This window comes from Hemicordylus capensis, chromosome 1 (genome assembly GCF_027244095.1).
Source record: "Hemicordylus capensis ecotype Gifberg chromosome 1, rHemCap1.1.pri, whole genome shotgun sequence".
NCBI classification, from domain to species: Eukaryota; Metazoa; Chordata; class Lepidosauria; order Squamata; family Cordylidae; genus Hemicordylus; species Hemicordylus capensis.
In genome coordinates this window covers 6,899,413-6,917,853 of record NC_069657.1, presented here as the reverse complement: position 1 = coordinate 6,917,853, position 18,441 = coordinate 6,899,413, and the positions used below count along the sequence as shown (strand labels likewise).

The window sequence follows — 18,441 nt, the reverse complement described above, 5'->3', positions numbered from 1 at the left end:
CCATGGGGTGCTGGGTTCTGTTGTTTCTGAGGTGTTCTGAGTATAGATTCTCTGGTAGCATATGATATTTTCAACGACAAACCATGAATCCACTCTCATATGCTACCAGAGAATCTGAATCTACACTCAAACATCTCAGAAACAACAGAACCCAGTACCCCATGGGTTAGCAACCCATGGGGGTGGTTGGCACCCTATGTGCTCTACACCACCACTTGCTCTGGACTACCCTGGTGCCCCCCAAGTGAAGTTACAGGGCAGGAATTATGGAGGTCCATCAGTCCCTATGGGGAAGAACTTTACAGACGTGCAATTTCCATTATATCTTTAAAAATCAGCCCTCTGCCCAATTCCTTTGAAATAATTCTGGCAGCTTCCTTGCCCCCACTGGGCACTACCACCCACCCTACTCTGCTCCGGGCCACCCCTTTCCCCCCAACATGAAGCTATACTTTTGCTGAAACCTTCATTCTTCCCTATGGGAAAAATCCTATACTTCAAAAATTCACCAAAAATCAGCCCTTTGCCCAATTCCTCTGAAATTTGGCTGGTAGTTTCCACCCATTGGGCACTACCATCCCCAACTACTAGTTTTTCCCCAGGGCCATTTTTCAAAATCCAAAACGTTTTGGATTCAAATTTTGCAATTTCGAACAAAGAACAAAATTGGGGTGTTTCGGATTGGCTGATTTTGAACAAAGAACAAAACGGGGGTGTTTCGGATTCGGGCCAAAAACAAAACAGAAAAAAATCCAAAATGCACAACCCTAATTATAATATTAGCCATTTTATTTTCCATCCTCTTACTAATGATCCCTAGCATGGAATTGGCCTTTTTCACAGCGGCCGCACATTGAGTTGACACTTTCAATGAACTGTCCACCACGACCCAAAGATCCCTCTCCTGGTCAGTCACTGACAGCTCAGATCCCATCAGCATATACTTGAAGTTGGGGTTTTTCGTCCCAATGTGCATCACTTTACACTTGCCAACACTGAACCACATTTGCCATTTTGTTGCTGTTTTTGACTGTTTAAACCAGTTCACATCCTTAATACAGAGCTAAACTACACGTCCCACTCTAATGTGGTTTTTTAAACTTATGATACACAGCCTCAGGACACTGATTTCGAAGGGCTGCTTGCTTACCCCTTCTGCCATCCACCCCCACTCATAATTGCAACCAAAACTGATTTTCCCGTGGAGGGTTCTACAATGGGAAGGCAAAGGTATGCAAAGCTCCATTTTTTCCTGCAGCATTCAGACTTGCAGCATCTGAGGTTGCTCTTTGTTATGCAGGCACTTGTGTGTAAGATGTAGTTTGCCCCAGAAATGTGTCCCTTTAGCCATCTGTGTAGGAGCGCAGCCTTGAGGCAGGAACCTGAATCCCCAGAATGAGTGTTGGGTCCTTATTGGTCAGTCTAGGTAGCTTGAGTAAAGTGTGACAACATCACACATATCACAATAGCACAGCTGGGTTTGCTTGTTTATTTTACTGAGGCTGAAGTCCTCTGCACACTGACTTCAAAGTATGAATCCAGTGGGTCTCAATAGACTTCTGAGGAAATATGCATAGGGCTGGGCTACCGGTTTATCGAAACCTCTAGCCAGACAGGCCACTGGGGCAATGATTTCACCTATGAAGTTGATCAGTTCAAGAGAGGATTGACTGAGAGTGTTCACCATGGATCAACTCCTTGACTTAAAGATCAGGAGAGGTAGGTAGAAACGTGACTCTAAGCACAGGCACTAGGTTCGAACCTGCTGGGAAATTAAGAACATAAGAACAGCCCTGCTGGATCAGGCCCAAGGAGGCCCATCTAGTCCAGCATCCTGTTTCACACAGTGGCCCACCAGATGCCTCTGGGGAGCCCACAGGCAAGAGGTATGTGCATGCCCTCTCATCTCCTGCTGTTACTCCCCTGCAACTGGTACTCAGAGGCATCGTGCCTTTGAGGCTGGAGGTGGCCCACAGCCCTCCTAGTAGCCCTTGATAGACCTCTCCTCCATGAAGTTATCCTAACCCCTCTTAAAGCCATCCAGGTTGTTGGCTGCCATAACATCTTGTCGCAGAGAATGCCACAAGTTGATTGTGTTGTGTGAAAAAGTACCTCCATTTGCTGGTCCTAAATATACTGGGAATCAATTTCATGGAGTGACCCCTTGTTCTAGTGTTATGGGAGAGGGAGAAGAATTTCTTTCTCTCCACTTTCTCCACTCCATGTATGATTTTATAGACCTCTATGATCATCTTGGTTGCCCTCTTCTGCACCTTTTCCAGTTCTACAATGTCCTTTTGCACCATTGTCTGTAAAGGCTTTACCTACCATAGGCTTGGCAGCTAGCCATAGCTACTCAGTGGTGAGGCAAATGCACTCTGCATTTGCTCAGGCACCCTCTTGTCTTTTGTAGCACATCACACGGAGATGATTGGGGGGTGCAGGGATTCCAGCCAGAGAGCCTTAGAAATGGCTTTTTAAAGTGCATTTTTAATTTTCTAAGGATATATGTGGAAAGGATGGGCTTTGAAGATGGGGCCATGTTCGGTAATAGAGCATCTTTTTCTCCCCAGTTCCATCCCTGCATCTCCAGATAGGACTGAGAAAGGCTCTTGGCTGAGATCCGGGAGAGTTGCTGCCAGTCACAGCAGAAAATACTGGTTGCAATGGACCAAAATGGTCTGACATGGCATAAGCCAGGTTGATATGTTCACCATCTTCAGAGGCGCAACTTAGAATACCCTCACTTTATGAAGCAGGGGGAGAGGAAGAAACAGGGCCTTTTCCGTCATGGCCCCTGATCAGTGACATGCCCTGCCCCTGTGCAAACGTTAAGGTCCCTCTGTTGATTTGGGGGGAGAGGGCAGGGGCTAAACACCTGCATTTTGTTTAATTCTAATATGAGTTGATGCTGCTGTGGTGGAAGGATTGCAATTTGTTGTTTGTGTTCTCTGATCAAAGCTTTGTGATGGTAGTTTTCCAGTGCTGGTTTTATATGTTTATAATGAGGTCATTCACACAATCAAAAATGGAAGCTCTTTGCATGAGAAGTCAAGGCTTAGACAGCCCGTGAGAATCGCCGGGATCCACGCACATCCCAGCGGCCCCATGATGACAAACCCAGCACCAAAGCCCAGCTCTTAGCCTAGGTTAAGGGTGCTGCAGGGATCGTGTGTCAGCATGAGCTGCTTGCAGCTCACACTGACATAGAGACGGGTGCCTAGAATGCCCATCCTCTGGGGGAATCTTGGCATGCAGTGCATTGTGGGATATTCAGAGGCTGAGATAATGAGTCGCAGCCTCTGTTGCTCCATGCTGCCGGAAGCAGCGAAGGTCATGTGGACACACAGCTTGTATGCAGCAGGGGCTAAGGGTGGTCATCTGGGAGTAGGTAGGTTGAACCCTGCCTTTCCTCCTGCCCACCCGGCCATGCGGGTCGCCATGTGAATTGCCTCACTGTGTTCCACCAGGGTTTGGGAGCTGTGTGTGTTCCCAATTTCTGGTTATGTGGAAGCAAGGTAGGAGAAAAACCTGGGTAGAAGTGATTGCAGGGAAGCAAGGTAGGAGGAAAATCTACCCAGGCTTCCCTCCTACTTTGCTTCCACACAATCACTTCTACCCTGGCTTTCCTCTTATCTTGTTTCCACACAACCAGAAATTGGGAGCACACGCAGCTCCCAAACCTGGGTAGAACACAGTTTTTGATTGTGTGAATGACCTCATTGTGTTAGATGCCAAGAATCAACATAGGAAGCTGCCATATACTGAGTCAGATCACTGGTCCTTCTAGCTCAGTATTGTCTACCCAGACTGGCAGCGGCTTCTCCAAGGTTGCAGGCAGGAGTCTCTCTCAGCCCTACCTTGGAGATGCTGCCAGGGTGAGAACTTGGAACCTAGATGCTCTTCCCAGAATGGCTCCATCCCGAGGGGAATATCTTCCAGTGCTCACACTTCTAGTCTAGTCTCCCATACATATGCAACCAGGGCAGACCCTGCCTAGCTAAGGGGGAAAGTCCTGCTTGCTACCACAAGACCAGCTCTCCTCTGAAATGAAAGACTTAAAGAATACAAAAAGGCTATTCCCATGACCAGGAGAAATCGGGCTAGGGGAGCCAGATTTCTCCTGACTGTGGGAACCACCGGGCTCGCAGGCAAGCCCGGTGGCCTCCAGGCAGTTAGCCCGCCAAAGTAACCCTCCCCTTAAACCGGGTTTGCAGACTGAGCGCTCTGCAAGCTCGTTTAAAAAAACTGTGAGTAGCCACGCCACCCAGCAGCCTCCCAGCTTGAGGGTCTCCCCAGTATTCCCTGTGTGCTTGCGCAGGGCATACTGGAGCTTCCGGGGGCCACATGGCCCCCGAACTCCCCAGCCCTCACCAGCTCCATCATGGAGCTGGAAGTCATGTGGGCAGCCGATCCAGCTCCTGCCCTGCTCGTCTGTGGGGAGACTTAGTCTCCCCACTTAGCTTTACAAACCAGGTCTCACTGATCATGAGGCCTGGCTCAAAGACTTCTAATAAAGAAATAAATTGCCCCTGTGCATTGTCTTGCCTGTTCAGAAAGATAAAAACCAGGGGGAAAGATGTGGGTCTGCTTTAGTGATGGTTGTAAGGGACATCCTTAATGCTGGGTTTGCTGTGTCCTGCTCTGAGGGATGCATTAGATACAGGAACTGAGCACTTCTTTGGTACCTGGCAGGCTGAAGTGGGAGAAAAGACACTCCCATTTATCAGCTTTAAAACCGGCCAACCCCATGATCGTTCATCAGGGGCAAGCAATAATGCTGCTTTGCTGCATTGTAGATGTTTACAACAGTATCAGCCTCCGCCTGGAATGCCTGCAAAATGCGAACCACGCAGCAGACAGCATCCTCAAGACTGTTGGAGAGCTGAATGTCAAACTGGCGATCGGTATGTTGGCAGAAGAGATGCTAAAGGAGGTAAGAGCCTGCGGCACAACAGCATCTGCCTGGTAGTTCAACAGAGTTACTCTGAACTCTGCTGAGAAGGCTCATCATACCAAATGCAACGACTTCAGATGAACCTACACATTACAATGAGCTTGAGAATATATGAGAAGCCCTACTGGATCAGACCCAAGGCCTGTCTTGTCCAGCATCCTGTTTCATACCGTGGCCCACCAGATGCCGCTGGGAAGCCCACAGGCAAGAGCTGAAGGCATGCCCTCTCTCTTGCTGTTGCTCCCCTGCAATGGGTATTGAGAGGCATCTTTCTTCTGAGGCTGGAGGTGGCCTGTGGCCCCCAGACTAGTAGCCATTGATAGACTGGTCCTCCATGAATTTGTCTAAAATCCTTTTTAAGCCATCCAAGCTGGATGTGGCCAGGATGTGGCTGTCACCACATCCCGTGGCAGAGAATTCCACAGTTTAATTATGTGCTGTGTGAAAAAGTTCTTCCTTTTGCCAGGCCGAAATTTCCTGGCAATCAGGGATGACCCCTGGTTCTAATGTAGTGAAAGAAAGAGAAAAACATTCTCTCTCTCCACACCATGCATAATTTTATAGACCTCTATCATGTCTCCCCTTAGTCACCTTTTTCCTAAAAATTAAAAAGCCGTAGCCGTAGCCTTGCCTCATAGGAAAGGTGTTGTAAGCCTCTGATCATCTTGGTTAACCTCTTCTGCACCTTTTCCAATTCTATATTGCCCTTTTTGAGATATGCTGACCAGAACTGTAGGCAGTACTCCAAATGTGGCCACATCATAGATCTGTATAAAGGCTTTGAGGTCATTCACACAGTCAAAAACTGTGTTCTACCCAGGTTTGGGAACTGTGTGTACTCCCAATTTTTAATTCCGTGGAAGCAAGGTTAGAGGAAAACCTGGGTAGAAGTGATTGTGTGGAAGCAAGGTAGGAGAAAAAGCTACCCAGGTTTTCCTCTAACCTTGCTTCCACACAATCAAAAATTGGGAGTACACACAGTTCCCAAACCTGGGTAGAACACAGTTTTTGACTGTGTGAATGACCTCATTATATTAGTAGTAGTAGTGTTTTCAGTCTCCTTCCTAACGATCCCTAGCATGGAATTGTCCTTTTTCACACCAAGTTGACACTTTCAATGAGCTGTCCACCATGATCCCAAGATCCCTCTCCTGATCAGTCACCGGCAGCTCAGACCCCATCAGTGCAAATGTGAAGCTGGGGCTTTTCTTTTCTTGGTGAGATTTGCACACAAAGTTGCAACACACAACCTTTGCACACAAGATTGCTACTGAAAGTGGGAATCCTCTCTTTGGAACCCTGTCCCAGCTTGGTTTTTGTTGTTGTGGTTGTTTTGTTCAACTGAACCTGTCTCTGGGATTCTTGATGAAACTGGTTTCCCCGCACCACTCCATTTCTTTGGCTGTTGTCCACAGGGGTGGGGGAACACACTGTAATTATGTCAGGAGATGGGATAGGTTGACCTAGATATTGCAGAAAGGTAGGGTGGGGGACTCAGCATGGGGGCTAATGTTTTTTGGGGCAACCCCCCACATTCAGGGTAGGGTGCACTTCCACCCTTCCAGTCTTTCCAGATGATGTGGCTTCAGTTTTTGGCATCTTTGCTGCCCATTTTTTAGGGATGTATGAATCGATTCGGTTACGAATGAATTTGTACCCAAATCTAGCTGATTCGGGAGATTTGGAGACAGAACAAATCGCCCCTGTGGTCCATTGGTTAGATTCGGGTCCAAATTGAATTGCGCCAGATTTGATTTGAATCTACTCCAGATTTGGATTCCTCCTGTTAATTCCCCCAGATTCCCAGCTTTCATATATTAAAAAAGCTAAGCTTTTTTTTTTCCCTTGTAGAAGTGGAGTTATGGAGCAAAATGCATGGTCACTATTTTTCAAGTGTTTGGTTTCTTTGGTGTATAATAACATTTCCTCAGTGAATCCCTATGAGGATTCATTACACACCAAAGCATCTAAACACCTAAAAAAATCATAAAATATAAACTGAGTACCCCCAGTGCCTTGTGAGTTGAGGGGTAGTTGGCACATGGGATGCCACTAATTCCCCACCCCCACCCACAAAGTAGTGGGGTCAAAATGAACAGAGGAAATGAAGGTGTGTAATGAAGACACCAAAGAATCTAAACACTTCAAAAATTCCTAAAAATAAACTGAGTAAGCAGTGTGTGTGTGTGTGTGTGTGTGTGTGTGTGTGTGTGTAATTGACACATGGCACTTGACAGTTGGCACTGTCCAGTGACAGTCAAAATGAACAGAAGAAATGAAGGCCTATAATGAATCCACATTGAGATTCATTATGAGGAAAAGTCATTATACACCAAAAAATTTAAACACTTTAATATTCCTAAAAATTAAACTGAGTACCCCACTGCCTTGCAGGTGGGGGAATGTAGTTGGCACATGGCAATTGACAACTGGCACTGCCCAATGACGTCAAAATGAACAGAAGCCTCATAGGGATTCATTATGAGGAAAAGTTATTATGCACCAAAGAATCCAAAACAGTTGACAAATAGTGAATGCACCTTTTGCTCCATAACTCCACTTCTACAAGGGCTAGAGCTTAGCTTTTGTTTGTTTGTTTTTAATTAAAGCTGGGGATCCATGTTAGAGTTAGAATAGGGCAACTTCAAATCCCCATTATTTCCTATGGCAGAAATATACAAAATACAAAACTAAAAAAAAAAAATCATTAAAAAATCAACCAAGTGCTCCACCGCCTTGAGATTTGGGTGGTAGGCAGCTATGGGGACCCATGGGGACCTATCCACCACCCAAATATGGTGCCCCTAGGACCTTTATGAGTTGTCCAAATTGATCCAAATCCAAATCAAATCAAATCGAAATCGCATCTAGGGTGATTCGGGGGTGTGTGTGACAGATTTTGACAGTGTGTGAGAGACGTTTTTAAATGTATTTTAATTGGTTTTAAATGGTTTTAATTGTGTTTGAATTATTTTTACATTGTTTTTAGCACTGTGTTTTGAATTGTGTGGTTTTTTAAATGTCTTTTAAAAGTTGTTGTACATCACCCAGAGCCTGCCTAAATAAATAAATAAATAAATAAATAAATAAATAAATAAATAAATAAATAAATAAATAAATAACAGGGGTGATTCGATTTGGACACAAATAAAATTTTTAAAAATCAATTCGTGCACATGCCTACCATTTTTTCTGAGTGCATGATGGGTCTTCTGGAAGAAAGCAGAAGACCTTCTGAAGCCCTCCTCCATGAATGAAAAGAAAGGCTTCACTTCAATATCAGTCAATCAATCAACCAACCAACCAACCAACCAATCAATCAGTCAATCATCTCTATTACAGTTAAGGACCAGCTTGAAGTACAGAGCAGAAAGTGAGCTACAAGCTGTAAAAGCATACATTCAATGAAAGGCATAATAGTGTAACAGCATTGCTATACTATTCTGATTGTTGCAAGACTAGTAAATTTTAACACTTCAGTTTCATTCATGTTCAAGAGACTAGTACTCTCTCTCTCTGCTGCCCTCTTAGCAAGCAACTGAGAGAGTCAGGGGCCAAGCCAGTGCAATCCTCCTCGTTCTGGCGAACAAACATTTCAATGACGTGATGTATGAGCTTCAGAAGAGTGTCAGGACGGTGGTTTTGCCTCACAAAATGGTGTTCCGGACCCTGGGGGATCTGGCCTCTCGCTACGGTATGGCACTTGATTCTTCCTTCACTGCTGCATGTCTAGGTTGATGAGGGAAGGGACTTTTTCCTCTCTCAGGCAGGATGCCATTTGGGTGTGGGCTTTGGAAGGACCTGTAGAGGAGGGCTGCACAACTGGCATTGGCCTACAACTCCCAGCATCCCTGACTAGTGGCCCCTGTGGCTGGGGGTTATGGAGGTTGTAGTAGAGTTGTGCAGCCCTGCTGCTAAGGACCTTGGGTCCCCAGATGTTGTTAGGCTACAACTCCCATGAACCTTCAGCCATTGTGGCAGGGGACAATGGGAATTGTAGTCCAGCAACTTCTGGGACCCAAGGTTAGGCATTCCTGGACTGGTGATTTAAGCAGATGGTGCAAGCTGGCTCCAAGCTTAATCCAATCACCGGTTTATAACTTGGGGAAGGGCCATTATTGGCACCAACATTTCTGAAGAAGTGGAATTAGAAGTGGATTTCATGGACTCTCCCATGCCTGGTCAAATGTTTGAGAATTCTCAAGAGAAGCCAAATGAGTTTCTATAAGACAAATGCAATTTCCCAGACAGGCTCTGCACATTTCTCCCATGGCTCAATGGCAGAGTCCATGCAAAAGGTCTTTGGTTCAGGCCCCAGTTTCCCTCGGTTTGTTTGTTTTTTAAAAGGGGGGTATCACTGCAGAGCCGGATTAACCTAGTAGCAAAAGTAGCATTTGCTACGGCCCCCACATTTTCAAGGGCCCCACACTAAATGCTTGCAAGCTTTTCTCCGATTCCTATAACCTCCTCTCATGTCTGGAGATCTCTCCTCCTCTCAGCTTCTGCAACCCACCCTAGGCGGGAAAAGAGCTGTTGTGGTCTTAGTGCTCACCGGTCACCCAGCCCTCACAGCTTCACTCATTCCTGTTGAAGGGAAAGTTTGCTTTGATGCCCAGGCAGTGCTCCAAACACAGTGCTCTTGCAGCAGCCCGAAGGAAATAGCCTGTCCATTTCTTGGAAATTTCTTGTCACGTTCACTTTCATTACGATGCTGGATGAGATGGCGATGCCCATGTCCCACCGCCCCGCCCCCGTTACCCTGAAATGTGCTCATAGCCTTATCCACTGTTTGCACATTAAAATAGTCGCTTCTTAAAAAGCCAATCCAAGGAAAAACCATCTGCTGTTAATATCAGAGCAAGATTTACTCTGGGGATGAATCGGAATATTTGTTTTCATTTGTTTTATTCATTCATTCATTCACAACTCAGTGAATTACTTTACTATGCAAGTAAATGATTTATGTTTTAATATTTATGTACATTTTTAAAAATTTAGGGCACTCTTATAACATATGCTACAGGCCCCGCACTAGCCTAATCCAGTCCTGGATATTGGGTAGCCAAAGCTGGGGAAACGGGAGCCACTACCTGTCAGAGTAGGTCGCTCTGGACTTGATGGAGGAAGGTCTGACTCAGTATAAGGCACCTTCACAAGTCCGCATTAAGCATCAATTGCCCTGGAGTCCAGAGAATGGTCTTGTCTCTAAAAAAGCCCCACAACCCACTGTTTGTGTTTCTTCCCTCGCGTAGCACTCAAGTGTATCCCGTTTTTGTCTCTGACCTTTGTGTATATAAGGCTGATGCTAAAGCTGACCATGATCAACCAGATGAAAGAGGAAATATGTTATGGTAAGTGCAGCCGTCTCCAGTCCTTTTCCAGAGGATCCCTGGCAGCATCCCCAGGTAGGGCTGGGAAGGAGGACTCCTGCCTGCAACTTTGGAGAGCTGCCAGTCTGGGTGGATAATACTGAGCTAGATGGACCAAGGGTCTGACTTGGTATATGGCACTCTTCCTGTGTTCCATTTGCACCAGATATTGAACAATAGTATAAGTAGCACCTGTTTAAGTACTGCAGAGCAGCTCAGCGTGTTTCCTGGGCTTCCAACTTTATCAGAAAATGAATTAGCTTCTGTGAAGCTCAGAAGCTAACGTTCACTGGCACCCATGTGAAGTTGGTCCCGTCCAAGATATGATAACCTTTTGCCTCCTTCTCTTTCTTTCACAGTTATGGAACATTTCTCCATGGCTATAAACTATTACTATAAAAACTGGAAAGTGTGTTCATTCCCAAGGGAGGCTGAATCTCAGCTTTGTGGTCCGGTCATCCCACTCTATCGACATCTGGTCCGTGACTGGCTGAATGAGGAGGAGCCCAAGGTGAGAACCGGAACGGCTTCAGCTTTGATTCTCAATCACGTTGTGGGAATTGCTCAGTGCTGTAGGGTAATGCTGATGCAGGAATCTTTGTGATGAGTTCTCCAAAAATGTTCAGGCATAGGGGAGGAGAGCTATCTCCAGATCAGCCCCCATTTACTCAATATACTCTCCCTACCCATTGCTTTGCTATGTAGTGGCTTTTCCATGCTTCTGCACTTGGTGACAGTTCACGATGGAGATGGTACAGCCTCTGGTTGCACACCACGTCTGCACACCTTGGTTGCCCAGGTACTGCCCAGGTGGCACCAAACCCTGCACATCTGTTGGGATAATGTTCCATCACACTGGATCATAAGAGATGGAACTGTAATTCAAAACCAACCCAGATTTAGATTATTACTAGTGCTGCACTGAATAGTTATTCAATGGATATTTTTGGCATGAAATTAGGGAGTTGGGGCAGGGCAGATCTTCCTCAGTCCTCCCCCATATTTTTCTATTGTATGCTTATTTTTATATTTGCAGCCTCTCTCAGTGACTGCTCAAGAGTCATCCCCACCCCCCACCCCCCCAAAACTCCTCTTCATGTTCCTGGGACTGTGACCCCAGCCACTCAGGGATCATATTGTGAAGGCAATGAGGTCACAGGACTATGTAGCCAATCAGATCTGGCTTGTGCGCAGTGATGTCACAAAGCCAATTCAGAGTGAAGGCCAGAAGCAGTGCCCTCTTTCTGAACAGATATCAGGCAAGGAGCTGTGCTATGAACACTTTCACCATGTTTGCAGCAGCCGCCACCACCGCAATAAAATGTCCATGCATTTCCTGGGTGATAAAAATGGTCTCACCAGCAGCACTCTGTGTTTCAGCTCAAAACAGTTTATTTATTTTTATTTAGAATATTATTATTACAATGTACAGTTATTACAATGTGCTGATTAATAATGCATTAGGGTAGCAGGCTGATTAGTTCTGTTTAGCCAGACTTCTGCAGAGCTGTGATGTACAAAGCGGCTTGATCTTGACCCTGTTAAGTCCGTGGGTCATACTCAAAAGGGTCAAAATCCCCAGTAACAGGTTCTTTATTCAGGGAGAGCCCCTACAGGCAGTCAGCAGCCTCTGAAGGTGAAACAACAACAGAAGCCCCCTAGAGGCCTGGCTTGGCAGAGGATACACAACATTCCTCCCCCCACAATAACGAAGTGCGAAAATACAGAACAATTAGAACTAGCATGTTGGAACTGAGAACAGGAAAGAATATAGCTAAACGCTGAGTCTGTCAAGCAGTTTTGTAATGCGAGCAGGATAACGTCAGGTTGGTACTACTGAGACTTCAGCTGAACCCTCAGAGGAGGGGCTGGAAAGTGCCATTTCTGAAGAAGGTTGTGAGTCCACACAAATGGGCTGAAGAACTTCCTGGTCACTCGTGGCTGGAGCAGGAGGGCACACTGGCTCTCGAGCATCGAGGACACCAGGCGGGTCTTCCAAATGTGTTGTCTGCAGAGTCATTGTGACAGTGGTGGTGTGTACAGTTTAGGGTTGAAACTATGCTCTGGATCTGTTTGATGTGGTGATGCCAGGTGACATCAGGTGAAACTGAGACATCATAAGCATACGGTCCTCTCACCGTAGTGAATAGTATCTGGAATCCACTTGTCCTTACCATGGTAAAGGTAAAGTGTGCCGTCGAGTCAGTGCCAACTCCTGGTGCCCACAGAGCCCTGTGGTTGTCTTTGGCAGAATACAGGAGGGGGTTACCATTGCCATCTCCCACGCAGTATGAGATGATGACTTTCAGTACCTTCCTGTATTGCTGCTGCCCGATATAGGTGTTTCCCATAGTCTGGGGAACATACCAGCGGGGATTCGAACCCGCAAACTCTGGCTTGCTAATCAAGTCATTCCCCATTGCACCATTAGGTGACTGACCCTTACCATGGTAGGCCTGGACAAAAACAAGTTGGCCTATGAGCAGTTCCTGTAGCCTGGAATGTTCCCATTGCTTTATCTGGTCAGCTTGTTTGTTAACATCTCTATACAGGTCAGGCATCAAAATCAAAAGGTACACACAAGTTTGGAGGTAGCAACCCAGAAATGAACTGGCAGGTGTTTGGTTTGTTGAATTATGTACAGCTCCTATATGCCAGTAGAAAATTAGCCAGTTTAGCATATAAAGCGCCTAGCTGGTCATCTGCAGTTCTCAAGGCATGCTTCATCATTTGTATGAAGCATTCTGCCAACCCATTCATAGCTGGGTGATAAGGTACAGAAGTCACATGTTTGATTCCATTTTGTTTCAGGAAGGTTGGGATTTCTGTTGAAACAAATTGTGGTCCATTATCTGTGACCACGTGTACAGGCAGTCCAGTTCTAGCAAAAAGGCTCCGGAGAATGTAGACAGTACTTGCAGAAGTTGTGGGTGGCAAACAAAACACTTCAGGCCATTTGGAATAGCCTTCTTCCACTACCATGAAAAAACGGGTACCCAGGAAGGGTCCTGCAAAGTCCAAGTGAAGGAGGTCCCAAGGGGTCGTGGGTCACTACCATGGGTGAAAGGGTGCCAAGCCTGACATATTGTGAACCCTCTGAAAACCAGAACAGTCTTTAGCTAACTTTTCAAGGTGGCCAATTATGCCTGGGCTGACTACCAGACACAACTCCTGGCCAAAGCCTTCCCCTGAACCATGCCAAGTTGTTCAACATGTAATTCCTCCAACAGTTGGGGTTGTAATCTGTAGGAATTATTACTCTAAGGCCCCGCACCAAACAGCTACAGGAAACCGTAATTTCGTGCCTTTGGGTGGAAAAAGGGGTTTCAAGCTCTCTCCAGGATTCATTTTGTGAAAGCGAAAAAGAGAGCCCAGGAGGATCCCATCCTTGTCACCACTGTTAAGTCCGTGGGTCATACACAAACTGGACAAAACAGTCATTAGCAAGTTCTTCATTAATGAAGAGCTCCTACAACTTGCCAGCAGCCCTAGAAGTTGGGCTTTGGCAGAGCACAACAAACCCACCATCTGTCTCTTGTCAAGGGTGTGGCAACAGGACCTTTCCTGCCATTAATCAAGAAAGGCATCATCTCACACTGCGTGGGAGGAGGCCATGGTAAACTCCTCCTGTATTCTACCAAAGAAAACCGCAGGGCTCTGTGGGCACCAGGAGTCGGAATCGACTTGACGGCACACTTTACCTTTAATCAGGAAGTTATTCTCATTAGGACTTAAAAAATAATAATTAGTGTATAGCCATTACACAGTACAGATTGAGGACGTGCTGTATCATCAGGAGAATGTGCCTGTCTGTCTCTTCTGCAGATTAAGGAGGCCTCCATGAAAGCACTCTGGCCCATGTTTGGGGTTTTGGTTCGGCGCCGAGAGCAACAAGATGAAGTCATCAAGAACGTTCCACACCTCCTTGTGGAGAGCAAGATCCTGGACTCTTTCCTTGTTGCCAAAGTAAAGGGCCTCCCATTGTTATGGTAACAGGGTGTACATATCTGTGTAAGGATGACCACAAATATTGGGGTGGGGGCAGATGCTCCTCAAGCCTCCCCCTCTTGGTGTCTCCAAGCCTGGGCACTCCACCCTGTAGGTTTCGTCCGCCAGAGATCCTTCCGCCATGTCAAAGTGTTGAGAAGTGATGGCAGGACTGATGCAGAGCAGCAGTGATGTAGTCGCAAATTCAGATGTGCAGGCACTCTCCATGACAGGCCCCATTGCTACACCCACCCTGAAAACCACACCCCGTGGCCACACCCATCCCAATGGCCACAACCCTCAGATAGGTGCAATAATTTGGGGGGTTCTGTTACAAGAAGTCAAGGATCATGTAGATCCTAGGTGATGCACTAGAGTGAATAACAGGGAATGCCCACTGAAACGCACTGATTCTTTCCAAATGGCCACGGAATGCATTGAATTTCTGGATGGCTGTTGGCATGCCATGACTATTTGGGAGGATCCGGTGCATTTCAGTGGGCGTTCCCTGTCATTCGTTTTAGGATGGTCTGACACTAGTCCACCATAGGACTCACAGCAGGGGGCGGCAAGGACACAGCATGGGGTGAGGGGGGCAAAGGCCATTCCTGTTTCTCAAGGTCCCCCAAACTGCAACTCTTGCCTCAGCCTCTGGAGGAAATTCTAAAGATATGGAATAACCATACGAGAAGATGCTCTGGTGCCACTTCTTGGGATGAACCCTGAAATTCCTCTTCAGATTTCAGTTTCTCCTTGGAGGAACCTTGAAATTCCCTTTTTTGGAATGACACTTTGAAGAGATTTCATAGGAACTTAGGAAACTGCCGTATACTGAGTCAGACCATGGGTCTACCTAGCTCAGTATTGTCTTCACAGATTGGTAGCGGCTTCTCCAAGGTTGCAGGCAGGAATCTCTCTCAGCCCTCTCTTGGAGATGTTGCCAGGGAGGGAACTTGGAACCTTCTATGTTCTTCCCAGAGCAGCCCCATCCCCACTAAGGGGAATCGCTTGCAGTGCTCACACTTCTAGTCTCCCATTCATATGCAACCAGGGCGGACCCTGCTTAGCTAAAGGGACAAGTCCTGCTTGCCACCAGCTCTCCTCTCATTTCATTTCCAACCTTGCTTCAAAGCAGCCAGCTGAGTGGGGTGGGGGGAGTGCTGCTGGATCAAGGAGTCCTCCCCTGCCATGGTGGGGTCACTGGGTACCTGCAGCAGCAGGAGAAAGAAGGGGTGAGCAAGGTGGTCCCAGAAGGAATGGAGACACCCCAGAGGCAGCTCAGCCTGGCTTCTTTGACCCTGTGCACACTCACTATTAGAGCTCTGGCCCTGTTCAGTTCAAAGGCAAACTTTTCATTTTTGATTCTACGGCCATCATCTAAGAAATGTCTGTCCTGTTTTTAGAGGCTTTCCCTTTTTTTGGATGTCTGTGAGGAGTGTAAACCATCCATTCCCAAGAAAATATTCCAGGAGATCTGTGACTATGTATTCCAGCAGGTAAGAAAAGAAGACCTTCTCTTTCTCTAGAGGGATCATGATTCAGGGTCCACCTTTTCCTATTTCCTGGCCCATGACCCTGGTGAGTCTCTCCTCTTCCTGTCCTGTCTCTTGGGGGTGGGTGGGGGGGGGCATGCCCAGTTAAAATGGGTCAGCATCAGTTGCTAGAGCTGTTGTCAGACCCCAGGGTTCGGCTTCCTCTTGCAAGGAGCTTCCTTAGGAGGGGAGAAAGTTACGGAGGACACTCGCTTAACATCCCTAGAAGGTAAGTCTCTGAGTGGACCTTGGATGCATCTTGTCTCTCATGCACTGGCCATGTACATGAATGCGCATGGACACTAAGGCACCACTCTGTACAGAGCCTGGTGTCTCACATGCTGCTGAGGCTCAATTTGAATGCCGATAGTGAATTTCAGATAATGAGGCTCTACACACGAACTGTGTTTAGAGCCTGCAGGGCTTCTGTGGCGAGAGCGGGTTTGACCTGCTCTCCCCGCAGACAATCCAGCACCAAGCCCCGGGTGGCCAAATCGGCTGCCCACACGACTACATAAGAACATAAGAACAGCCCTGCTAGATCAGGCCCAAGGAGGCTCATCTAGTCCAGCATCCTGTTTCACACAGTGGCCCACCAGATGCCTCTGGGGAGCCCACAGGCAAGAGGAAGAGGGCATGTCCTCTCTCCTGCTGTTGCTCCCCTGCAACTGGTACTCAGAGGCATCCTGCCTTTGAGGCTGGAGGTGGCCTAAGCCCTCTGACTAGTAGCCGTTGAGAGACCTGTCCTCCATGAATCTGTCTAAACCCCTTTTAAAGCCATCCAAGCTGGTGGCCATCACCACATCCCGTGGCAGAGAATTCCCATGGCAAAGACTACATCACGGAGCCAGTGCGGGAGAGGCAGGGATTAGGGGCCACCTGGCCCCCAGAAGTCCCAGCATGCTCCGCACAAGTGTGCAGGGCATGATGGGGAGACCCCCGTGCCGGGAGGCGACAACAAGCCTCCCAGCTGGGAGTCTATTCATGAGTTGCCGCGGTGCGGAGCCATGCCGTGGCAACTCACAATCGGATCAATGGGGTTAGTGGAGCACTTGGGGGTAGCTACTTTCTGCGGATTGCTGCCAGGAGCTGCGCGGCCGCAGGGAAGTAGGCTAGGCTCCCTTAGTCCGCTTCCCTGCGGCCGTGAGAGTCGCCTCATTAAGACTTCCAAAGGAGATCTTCCGCAAGAGCCAAGACCCTCTTGGGTTTTCAGTCAGCACAAACGAGACAGGTTCTTGCAGACTCAACCAGCACAGCGGCTGGGGCAGAGGATTCAGCGACGTGAAACAGGGAGGTCATTCCCACGAGCAGCTCCACCTGGGCGAGAGCAACCTTACTCGGGTGGAGCTGCTCGGGAGCACCACACTCCTCAGCCAGGTAGCCGGAGTTTTTTCACCCAGGCTAAAAGAGAGGTGAGAGGCGGCATACGCCCCCTACCCCCCTTGCCGCCTGGTTGTGTGGTCAACGGGGCTGCCGGTGGCACCTTACGGGCTGCTGGCAGCCATGTGAATGATAGAGGCTAGGGGGAGGAGAGACCCAGCCAATCGCATTCCCAGCATGCACCACGCTGCTCTCACAATGCATTATGGGATTCTTGGGGGCCGGGCTTCATCACTCCCGCCTCCAGAACACCACAGCAATTGTGGGGTTGCATGAGCGGTAAGGAGAGAAAGGAAGGCATGTGGGGGGAGGTCGGCACGCTGCTGCCTCCCCCCTGCCCTTCCCAGCCCCACACACAATGGTTGTGTGAATGACCTTTGTGTGTTGGGTATGCGGTGAGGGCAGCAGAGTTCAGGCAATGGTCAGGGAATTGGGGTGCTAGCCGCATGTATTTGGTTTTTTAAAAAATGCCATCAGGTTTCCGGGGTGGGGGGATGCAAAACATTGCACATATAAGGTTTATATCCAAATGTTTTTAAAAATCTTTTAAGCTTTAAGGAGAGGAGAGCTGGTCTTGTGGTAGCAAGCATGTCTTGTCCCCATAGCTAAGCAGGGTCTGCCCTGGTTGCATATGAATGGGAGACTTGATGTGTGAGCCCTGGAAGACCTTCCCCTCAGGGGATGGAGCCGCTCTAGGAAGAGCAGAAGGTTCCCAGTTCCCTCCCTGGCAGCATCTCCAAGATTGGGCTGAGAGAGATTCCTGCCTGCAACCTTGGAGAAGCCGCTGCCAGTCTGTGAAAACAATACTGAGCTGGATAGACTAATGGTCTGACTCAGTATATGGCAGTTTCCTATGTTTCCTATGTCCCTATTTTCATTTGAGAAATGTGGGAGGGCAGGTATTGTTATTACTATCTATATTTATAACACCTTGTGTGCACATTGCTTTTTACAGAGAGGACAGGTCCCTGCCCAAAGGAGCTTGCAATATAGATACTGGCATAAGGGAGACAACTGGGAAAAGGGAGGGAGATGGAAGCAGGGGGAAACAAGCGAAGAATATTTGGCTTTTCATTTACACTTATTTTAGGTTTTGTTAGGGTAAGGTATGATCTCAGTAACATTAGGCCCCATTCAAATATGACACTGCAGTGATACTGTTGTTGCCAAAAAGGCAAGCCACGTGGGGCTGATGCTCCGTGTGGTGAGTTGTTTC

General features: G+C 47.6%; 1 protein-coding gene across 13 annotated transcripts in view; it reads left to right on the top strand.

Moving 5' to 3' along the window:
- Nucleotides 1–1,542: 1,542 nt before the first annotated feature.
- LOC128341091 (maestro heat-like repeat-containing protein family member 2B) overlaps nt 1,543–18,441 on the top strand; it is a 104,078-nt gene continuing 87,179 nt past the window's right edge. For all 13 annotated transcript variants that reach the window (XR_008314201.1, XM_053287180.1, XM_053287177.1 and 10 more), the window contains exons 1-7: nt 1,543–1,719; nt 4,800–4,936; nt 8,489–8,651; nt 10,210–10,308; nt 10,686–10,837; nt 14,152–14,292; nt 15,717–15,809. Coding sequence is in view for 12 of the 13 variants with exons in the window: in XM_053287180.1 (XP_053143155.1) it covers nt 1,686–1,719; nt 4,800–4,936; nt 8,489–8,651; nt 10,210–10,308; nt 10,686–10,837; nt 14,152–14,292; nt 15,717–15,809 (819 nt within the window). In the remaining variant the exon portion in view is untranslated. The remainder of the gene's footprint in view (nt 1,720–4,799; nt 4,937–8,488; nt 8,652–10,209; nt 10,309–10,685; nt 10,838–14,151; nt 14,293–15,716; nt 15,810–18,441) is intronic.